Source organism: Silurus aristotelis, assembly GCF_946808225.1.
Source record: "Silurus aristotelis genome assembly, chromosome: 4".
Taxonomy (NCBI): domain Eukaryota; kingdom Metazoa; phylum Chordata; class Actinopteri; order Siluriformes; family Siluridae; genus Silurus; species Silurus aristotelis.
Window position 1 is genome coordinate 36,497,892 of NC_139577.1, and position 10,671 is coordinate 36,508,562.

The following is a 10,671-nucleotide window of genomic DNA, read 5'->3' on the forward strand; positions in this document are numbered from 1 at the left end:
ACACTCTTGATTTGGTGTTAATATACTAAATAACTTAGTCATAATTCCACACTCTGAAGCTATTTCAGACCATTATCTCATCTCTTTTAAAATCTACCTCAGTCACTGCATTAGTACCTCACCATGTTACATTGGTAAACACATTCACGTCAGCTACAGCAGCAAGTTTTATCAATAATCTTCCAGAAATTACGATATTAATTAGATCTCCGTCTGACCCCGCAGAGCTCGACTTGGCCACTGAATATCTATAGCTCCCCTTAAGACCAAAATGATCAGGGAGAAAAAAATTAGCACAGTGGTATAATGATCATACGCGCACCTTAAAACAGACCACTCGAAAATTAGAACATAAATGGCGTCAAACACAATTAACAAAAAGCATGGAAGGAGAATCTCCTGAGTTCTAGAAAATCTCTTAGTGCTGCTGATCAGCATATTTCTCCACCCTCATAGAAAATAACAAGCAGAATCCTAGAATTTTATTCTGTACTGCAGCAAAATGAACAGAAAATAAAAGCACTGCCCTCACATGCACACCATCAATAGGTAGTAATGATTTCATGAACTTTTTTAATAATAAAGTTGAAAACATTAGGAAATAAATCCAGATGGTTAATATAATGGCGGTCTGTGTGTTTACATCAACACGGAATGGTGTAAGAACTCTGTGCTTGTTTCTACCTACTGCTCATCGCTGCTGTAGTTTATTGTTGTGAGATGTAGACCTTTTTATTTACCCCGGGAATTCACCACCGCTATTGTGCTCGGAGTGTACATACTACCTAGCGCTAATGCTAAGGAAGCGCTCAGTGTGCTCTACGGGACCATTAGCGGACTTCAAAACTCACACCCTGACGGATTGTTTATTGTCGCCGGAGATTTTAATCACGCAAATCTCAGGACTGTGCTTCCCAAATTCTATCAGAATGTGGACTTTGCAACCAGAGGAGAAAACACGCTGGATGTTGTTTACACAAACATCCGGGGCGCATACCGGGCGAAGCCCCGCCCCCACCTCGGTTACTCAGACCACATCTCTGTTATGCTGATCCCAGCATACAGACCACTCAGCAGGCATTCAAGACCAGCTCAAAAACAAGTGAGAACCTGGCCAGCAAGATCCATGTCTGCTCTCCAGGACTGTTTTGAATGCACTGACTGGGTCATGTTCAGGGAAGCTGCAACCAATGGCGATTTCATCAACTTGGAGGAATACACGTCAACAGTGACCAGCTACATCGGCAAGTGCATTGATGACGTGACTATTTCCAAGACCATCACTACACGCTCCAACCAGAAGCCATGGATGACCGCCAAGGAGCGTGCGCTGCTAAAAACAAGAGACTCTGCCTTCAGAGCAGGGAACAAGACGGCCTTAAAAACAGCAAGGGCCAAACTGTCCCGTGCCATCAGAGAGGCGAAGCGCGCACATGCGAAGAGAATCCATGGCCACTTCCAGGACAGCGGAGACACCCGGCGCATGTGGCAGGGCATCCAGGCGATCACGAATTACAAGACCACATCACCTGCTTGTGACCATGACCCCTCCCTCCCAGATTGGCTGAATGACTTCTACGCCCGGTTCGAGGTGCAGAACAACGTGGTGGCGAGGAAGACCATCCCTCCTCCCAGTGACCAGGTGCTCTGTCTAACCACAGCTGAAGTGAGGAAAACTCTATGCAGAGTTAACCCACGGAAGTCTGCTGGACCTGACAACATTCCTGGCAGAGTGCTCAGGGAATGTGCAGAACAACTAGCAGATGTATTCACTGACATCTTTAACATCTCCCTGAGCAGCGCCACTGTTCCCACGTGCCTCAAGACGACGACCATCATTCCTGTGCCGAAGAAGTCTTCTGTCTCCTGCCTCAATGACTATCGTCCCGTTGCACTCACACCCATCATGATGAAGTGCTTCGAGAGGCTCGTCATGAGGCACATAAAGACCCAGCTCCCACCCGCACTGGACCCCATGCAGTTTGCATATCGTCCAAACCGCTCCACGGACGATGCCATCTCCACAACCCTCCATCTGGCCCTCACCCATCTGGATAACAAAGACTCTTATGTAAGGATGCTGTTCATAGACTTCAGTTCAGCATTTAACACAATCATTCCTCAGCACCTGATTGAGAAGTTGAGCCTACTGGGCCTGAACACCTCCCTCTGCAACTGGATCCTGGACTTCCTGACTGAGAGACCTCAGTCAGTCAGGATCGGGAACAGCATCTCCAGCACCACCACACTGAGCACTGGAGCCCCTCAGGGCTGTGTGCTCAGTCCACTGCTGTTCACTTTGCTGACTCACGACTGTGCACCAACGCACAGCTCGAATCATATCATTAAGTTTGCTGATGACACGACCGTGGTGGGTCTAATCAGCAAGAACGACGAGTCAGCATACAGAGAGGAGGTGCAACGGTTAACAGCCTGGTGTGGAGCCAACAACCTGTCTGGGGGATAACCTCACCTGGTCACTTAACACCCGCTCCATCACCAAGAAAGCCCAGCAGAGTCTCTACTTCCTGAGAAGGCTGAGGAAAGCTCATCTCCCTCCCCCCATCCTGACCATGTTCTACAGAGGGGCCATCGAGAGCATCTTGAGCAGCTGCATCACTGCCTGGTTTGGGAACTGCACCGTCTCGGATCGCAAGACCCTACAGAGGATAGTGAGGACAGCTGAGAAGATCATCGGAGTCTTTCTCCCCTCTATCATGGCCATTTACACCACACACTGCATCCGCAAAGCACACATCATTGTGGATGACCACACACACCCGTCACACACACACTTCACCCTCCTACCATCAGGGAAACGGTTCCGAAGCATTCAGGCCGTCACAACAAGACTGTGCAACAGTTTTTTTCCGCAAGCCATCAGGCTCCTCAACAACCATCTGAACTGAACTCTCTCTCACACACACACACACACTCACACACAACTGTGTGCCTGATCTGTACAACCGGACTCAACACACATACACTTCGCACACCCAGGTTTCAACACCATTTACACCTTTCATTGTCGCAATAATGTTTACATGCTGTTTGTTGTTTGTTGCTGATCTTCCGGGACTTGCTCTCTTTGCACAATATTCTCTCCAAATCCTTTGGTCACTGATCACTTTATTTTTGATTGCTGCTATTGTAGAATTGCACAATTGTTTACATTTCTCTGTTTACATTTTTCTGCTACTGTGCACCTTATTCTGTTACGACAGGTTTTACTGGCGGAGCTATTGCTGTTTTTATTTGTATATTTTGTGTATTTTGTATTGTCCTGCACTGTCCTGTGTTGTCTCGCACTGTCTTGTGATGTCTTTGCACTGTTTGCACCAGTTGCACACATGCACTTTATGTGGCGAGGATCTTAGTTCCTGGCCCTGTGTTCTTCTGTTCTGTGACTGTTGTTTACTGCTGTTTTATGTTGTTTTATGTAGCACCTGGGTTCAGGAGGAACGTTGTCTCATTTCACTGTGTACTGCATCAGCTATACATGGTTGAATGACAATAAAAGCTTCTTGACTTGATAAATCCAATTTATTTTACAAGTAACCCTGTAGACAGCAGTGTAATTATAACAGACAATCAATTACAAAGTTTTACTTCTATTCAAGAGAATGACTTAATTTTATTAATTTCCTCATCAAAATCATCAACCTGCATTTTCGATCCCTCGCCTACAAGTTTCTTCAAACAGCTCAACCTCAGTGCAGCTTTTCACACCATTGATCATAATCTCCTGCTTGCTGGACTTGAGAACGTTGTCGAAATAAAGGGAACAGCTCTCTCCTGACTCAGGTCTTATTTGACTGATCGCTATCAGTTTGTTGATGTAAATGGTGAGTTCTTCACACTCTCTGAGGTAAAGTTCATTGTTCCTCAAGGATCTGTCTTAGGCCCACTGCTTTTCTCTTTATATCTGCTGCCTCTTGGTGAAATTATTAATAAACATCGTATTCGCCTTCCATTGCTATGCTGATGACACACAGCTGTATATTTCAGCAAAGCCAGATGAGAGAGATCAGCTTAACAATGTTGAGGAGTGTGTAAAGGACATTAGACAGTGGATGCTTGAAAACTTTCTTCTGCTCAACTCAGATAAGACGGAAGTACTTTTACTAGGACCACATGCATCTCTGGATGGTGTTTCTGTCTCATTGTGTACAGCAGTCAAAGGTGTGATTATTGACCCGAGTCTTTCCTTTGAGTCTCACGTGAATAATATTACCAGGATCTTCTTCTTTCACTTTAGAAATATTGCTAAAATTAGAAATATGATGTCGTTACAGGATGCAGAAAAACTAGTTGATGTTTTTGTAACATCTAGATTAGACTACTGTAACGCTTTACTGTCTGGGTGTTGGAGTAAGTGCAGAAATAAGCTACAGTTAGTTCAGAATGCAGCAGCAAGAGTCCTCACTAGATCTAGAAAATATGATCACATCAGCCCTGTTTTAATCATCTACACTGCTCCCAATTACATCTCACACTGATTATAAAATACTACTACTGACGTATAAAGCACTTAACGCTCTCACGCCGCAGTATCTGAGTGAACTTCTGTACCAGGATGATCCTCCACGCCTACTTAGATCAAAAGGTGCAGGCTATTTGTAGGTACCTCAAATAATGAAGACTCCAGCAGGGGGCAGATATTTCTCTTATAAACCTCAAAGTTATGGAACAACCTTCCAATCAGTGTTCGGGACTCAGACACAGTCTCAGTGTTTAAGTCGAGGCTAAACACAAATTTATTTAGTGGAGTCTTTAGTCAGTAGGTGTTTGTGAGGTAAAGGAGCAGATCTGGAGGGATCATGGATATGGAGTGTTTGGTGAACTGATATATATTTGGATGCTGTCGTCTCCTCACATTCACACGTTCACTCAGGTTTGTTGATGGTGGTGTGGTGGGTCGTCTCTTATCCCAGAGATCCTCATGTCTGTGTTCCCTTCTGGTTCTCCCTTTTAGTTATGCTGCTATAGCGAGTCTTGCAGGAGTCCAAACTGCACAGTGACATTAACCCTAACACCCTATCACCCCTCTTTTCTCTCTCTCTCTCTCTCTCTCTCTCTCTCTCTCTCTCTGTCGAGGTAAACATTCTCCTGAGGCTCCAGTGACCACTGTTCCTGCTCCTCTTCCTTCCGTGGATCTTCCCACTTCGTCCTGGTCTGCCTCTGGATGATGTTCTCTTCGATTGGAGGCCACTCTGTGCAGCTTGGGACGGTTTCTCATCAATGCCTTGGGTGGTTTCATGAAATTCCAGAGTAAGAACAGGAGCTTTGAGGATGGATTTGGACTGCAGTTTATGTCAACAGTCTGCTACACTGACTCAGGACTACAGTTTGCTTCTGATCTCCATCACTGCACCTCAACATCGTTTATCTGTAATAAATGGACATTCTGTGGCACCCAGATGAGGATGAGGTTCCCTCTTGAGTCTGGTTCCTCCTTATGCCATCTCAGGTAGTTTTTCCTTCACCACAGTCTCCACCCGCTTGTTCATCAGGGACAAACTTACACGTATAAAGAACATATTAATTTTTTTTATCTCCACATTATCTGTGTAAAGCTGCTCTGAGACAATGTACATTGTTAGAAGAGCAATACAAATAAACATGAATTGAATTGAATTGATGACTGTATGTTGTTTTTTTTTTTAGAGGACAGTAAATCTGTCCTGATATACAAGCTGCACAATGACACTCTAAAATAGATCTAAGTTTAATTTCTATAGTATTGTCCCTTGAGAAGATACTAAAATAGTTGCTGATATGTGAGGGGTGCACTTTCATTTGTGACATATTGTACAATAATTTCAACACCAATGTAAGCTGCTGTCAGGTGGCAAGGTGAAGATAAGTACAGACATGAAATTTATTCAGAAAGCTTCAAATCAGATAAATTATAAGGCAAACTTGTGATCAGATAATGTTGGCAATGTTTAGATAATTAGAAAACAAATCAAGTTTAGAATCAAAAGCAGAATCAACGTAAACTTGGTAACAACTGGTAACAAAGACACAGAGTATGTACTTCACTTAAAACTGTGAGGTTCTGTTTGTATTTATGGTGTGGTGTATGGTTGGGATCAGTTGTGTGTGATTAGTATGATGTGTGTTCTAATCATACAAACATATCGTTAGAGATTTTTGCTGACCTCAGCATGTTTGTGAAAGAGTGTGATTTTGCTGCAGGTTTCCACACCAGCATGAGGTCATTCTGTGGTGTGATGATATCAGCCTCCAAGATGACACTAATCCACTGATTTTGTTTCCCTGCTATAATTTAAAGGATTAACTTTAGTTTATTCTTTAGTAAAAAAAAAAAAAAAAAAAAAAAAAAAAACACTGGAAAATTGTTTCAGGCAATTGTGTTGTGAATAGATCATGTAAAAAAGACTAATTACATATTGTCTGGGCAGAGTACACACTACACAAAATGATAGACCAGTATGTTCATGCATAATAAATCAAAAGACAATTTGAAAAAATTCTCTGTTTTTTTGAGTGATTTCGAGCTTTTTTTGGTCTTCCATTAGAAAAAACAAAACCTCCAGATCTCGTCACTGAGCTATGGAGGATGTGACCGTTGCAGAAAATGTGTTGTTTTTTAACCTAGCTGATTTTTTGCAGTCTCAGCAAACTATTTGTTACTGTAGACAAGCATTAATTTGTTGGTAACTTTAATTCATTTGTAAAATACAAAAGGCCTTCTGAGAACTTAGCATCACTTTAATACCAAATATTTTCTATATTTGTAAATAGCCACACTAATTCAGTCTGAATTTATCTCAGATCATTATCTTATCTTATTTCAAATGTGTCTTTGTAAAAATATAAACAGCAAACAGGCTTTAATATCAGATAACGTCTAATTTAACAAAACTTCAGGTGACTGTCACAATGCAGCTTTAAATAAATTTATAAATTCTAGATATAAATATTAAATTAGAAGTAAGAAAGACCACTGAAGGTGTATGTGGTATCTGGCACCAAGATGTTAGAAGCAGATCCCTTAAGTCCTGTAAGTTGTGAGGTGGGGCCTCCATGGATCAGACTTATTTATTCAGCACATCCCAAAGATGCTCGATTGGATAGAGATCTGGGGAATTTGGCGGCCAAGTCAAACCCTCAAACTCGTTGTTGTGTTTTTCAAACCATTTTTGTACCTTTTTTCTTTTTTTCTTTTTATCTTTTTACAAGCAGCCACAGCCATCCAGAAATACCATTTCCATGTAAGGGTTACAAGATCTGCACCCCCTTGCCATCCACATGATGTAAAAAAAAACATGATTCATCAGACCAGGCCACCTTCTTCCATTGCTCTGTGGTCCAGTTTTATTGCTCACGTGCCCATTGTTGTCACTTTCAGGGGTGGACAGGGGGTCAGCATGGGCACCCTGACTGGTCTGTGGTTACTTCCTTATTTCATCCTTTACTCCTGAATTTTTGGAGAAGAATGTTCAATTCAATTCAATTCATGTTTATTTGTATTGCGCTTTTAACAATGAACATTGTCTCAAAGCAGCTTTACACAGATAATGTGGCGATTAAACGTAAATATGTTATTTGTAAGTATGTTTGTCCCTGATGAGCAACTGTGGCAAGAAAAAACTCCCTGAGACGGCATAAGGAAGAAACCTTGAGAGGAACCAGACTCAAGAGGAAACCCATCCTCATCTGGGTTGCACCGAATGTCCATTTGAAGCAGATATACAATGTTGCGGGGTGCAGTGATGATCAGTGAGGAGCATGTTTAACTCGACCGAGAGAAAAAGAGAGAGAGAGAGAGAGAGAGAGAGAGAAGAGGGTGACGGGAAGAGAAGGATATGGATTATTAAGTGTACCTATTGTTGCATGAGAGTTAAAGTCACTGTGCAGTTTGGACTCTGGCAAGACTCGCTATAGCAGCATAACTAAAAGGGAGAACCAGAAGGCAACACAGACATGAGGGATCTCTGGGATAAGAGACGACCCACCACACCACCATCAACAAACCTGAATAAGCATGTGAATGTGAGGGGACAACAGCATCCAAATATCCCAGTTCACCAAACACTCTATATCCATGATCCCTCCAGATCTGAGCCTTTACCGAAGAAAAATCTACTGATAAAAGGCTTGACTGAATAAATATGTTTTCAACCTCGACTTGAACACTGAGACTGTGTCTGAGTCCCGAACACTGGTTGGAAGGCTGTTCCATAACTGTGGGGTTAATAAGAGAAACATCTGCCCCCTGCTGTAGTCTTCTTTATTGGAGGAACCAACAGATAGCCAGCACCTTTTGATCTAAGTAGGCGTGGAGGATCATACTGGTACAGAAGTTCACTCAGATACTGCGGCGTGAGAGCGTTAAGTGCTTTATACGTCAGTAGTAGTATTTTATAATCAGTGTGAGATGTAATTGGGAGCAGTGTAGATGATTAAAACAGGGCTGATGTGATCATATTTTCTAGATCTAGTGAGGACTCTTGCTGCTGCATTCTGAACTAACTGAAGCTTATTTATGCACCTACTCGCACACCCAGACAGTAAAGCGTTACAGTAGTCTAATCTAGAAGTAACAAAAGCATGAACTAGTTTTTCTGCATCCTGTAACGACATCATATTTCTAATTTTAGCAAATGTTCTCCAAGGATCCTAGCTGCTCAACAGTCCTGGGTCTTCTCTATTGTATTTTAATATTACTCTAGATTCTCTGAATCCTTTGATGATGTACATGTACTGTAGAAGAGACATTCAAAGTGTTTGGAATTTGATGTTGAACATTATTCTTAAATTGTTTCACAATTATTAGAGGCTGTAGAGAGATTGTTTAGATTTGTGCAGCTCTGCTTCTCAGTGATTTGCAGCTGCACTACAGTCAGAGCTGCTGTTAAAATTTTATTTACTACAACCTGATTCAAGAATTCAGCAGTGCTGCAATCCTCAGCTTGTATTTCATGCTCTATCAGCAATAAAAGTGTGTGTTTGTTGTTTTGTATTATTTCTTTGTAATTCATTGTCATCACTTACTGCATTATGTGATGAGGTGTGTAATTATTTAAAACCACAAGATGACATCAGTGGGCTTTTTTCTTTAAAACCTTTAGCTGTTCTGCCATAGACATACGCCGCATTTACAGCCTCCTGAGGACTTATATAACACACGTGGTATTTAAAGATTTATTTACATTATATACTTAGAAATCCAGTTTTATATTATATATAATCACTGTAGCGACTGTTTATGTGTGCGATTATCTGTGTGTATAGAACATGATCTGTCTGTGGTGGATTATCTTCAAAACATTTTTCCTCCTGGTAAGATATAAAAATTTAATTAAACTGCAGTCTATTTATTTCGATATTAATGATTTTTTTGGCATTTAGGTAAGGGGAGAAGCTTCATCGGGAAGTGCAGAGGTAAATAATTCCAGTTTGTATAGTGTTAATCTTTAATTTAACAAGTGATTTTGATTGGCTAAAAATACTATAATGTAAAGCTAAAGATTTCTGTTGGGGAGCGGGGAGAGAGCGAGAGAGAGAGAGAGAGAGAGAGAGAGAGAGAGAGAGCGAGAGAGTTAACTGCCTTTAGGATTTTATTTTAAGATATTTTCCTTTTGATTTATTTCTGCTGCTGCTTATTCCACAGGTTCCTGTTCCTAATGGTGCAAATAATAATGCAGGAGCAGGAATTCCGGTGGTATTTACTGCTGTTCAGCAGCAGCAGGTTGGGGCTTCTAACAACCAGGCTCAGCCTAATCCACCTGTAAGCACTTTATCCTATTAATATTATTTACAAAGGAACATTATGGTTTTATAGTAACCCTCATTCCTGGTTAAATATCTAGATCGTTCCAGTTTTAGCTTTACTGCCACAAGAAGCCAATGGAGTAAATGGACAACAAATTCAGGTATAAGCAAGAAGAAACATTAGCATTGTGTCAGCAGTATACACTATAACATTCATTTGTATGTTTCTCAGTTGGTTCCTGTAATTGCACTAAATGTCCAGCAGGGGAGAACAGCAGGACGGGCACGAGTGAAGGTGAAGTAAAAAATAAGAAAACAAATGATGAGATATAGACTCTAATAAGTGTATAATTTGCTGTGAGCTTACTGTAGAATAGTGATTTTTAATAGCACACAATTGTGCCATGAGAGAGTCAGGTGTGCTGTGGTTAAACAGCTACAGTAACCTCACGGCAAATTATAGATATAGGGAATTTATACAATTTCACTTATTATATAGTAACTGGAAACAATTTGCCAGTGTTGAGTACACGTGCCTGCAGTGTAAAGAAAGTTAATTCAATTCTGTTTTATTTGTAGAGCACTTTTGTAATCCCAAAGCAGCTTAACAGAGATACAGAGGTTGGAGTGTAGAATTTTAGGGTGTATTACTTACACGTTATTCTGTCCATCTCTCATCAGGTGAATGAAGATCCATTGAATCAGGTTTCTGATAAATGCTAAAATATTGGTAATTTATCTTCAGTTCTATCATTAATCTGCAGGTTGTGAAACAGCGGATTTGTGTTAACTGTCTCTTCACACTCCACAGGTGCAAGCAGTTCATCACTTCCTGATTACTCGGTCATGTAAATGTCAATGCTGTGTTAAAATGCATTAATTTATAATAAATACAATGTGAGAACTCTTTCTCTGCATTTGAGTGAG

At 41.2% G+C, this 10,671-nt stretch overlaps 1 protein-coding gene across 1 annotated transcript; it reads left to right on the forward strand.

The window, feature by feature from the left end:
* Nucleotides 1-7,237: 7,237 nt before the first annotated feature.
* Nucleotides 7,238-10,661, forward strand: LOC310724688 (uncharacterized protein). The gene is made up of 8 exons (XM_083538965.1): nucleotides 7,238-7,241; nucleotides 9,102-9,162; nucleotides 9,265-9,312; nucleotides 9,382-9,414; nucleotides 9,644-9,760; nucleotides 9,843-9,905; nucleotides 9,977-10,039; nucleotides 10,426-10,661. Exons 3-8 carry the CDS (start codon nucleotides 9,268-9,270, stop codon nucleotides 10,465-10,467), a joined length of 363 nt encoding a protein of 120 aa, XP_083395091.1. The 5' UTR covers nucleotides 7,238-7,241; nucleotides 9,102-9,162; nucleotides 9,265-9,267; the 3' UTR covers nucleotides 10,468-10,661.
* Nucleotides 10,662-10,671: the final 10 nt, after the last annotated feature.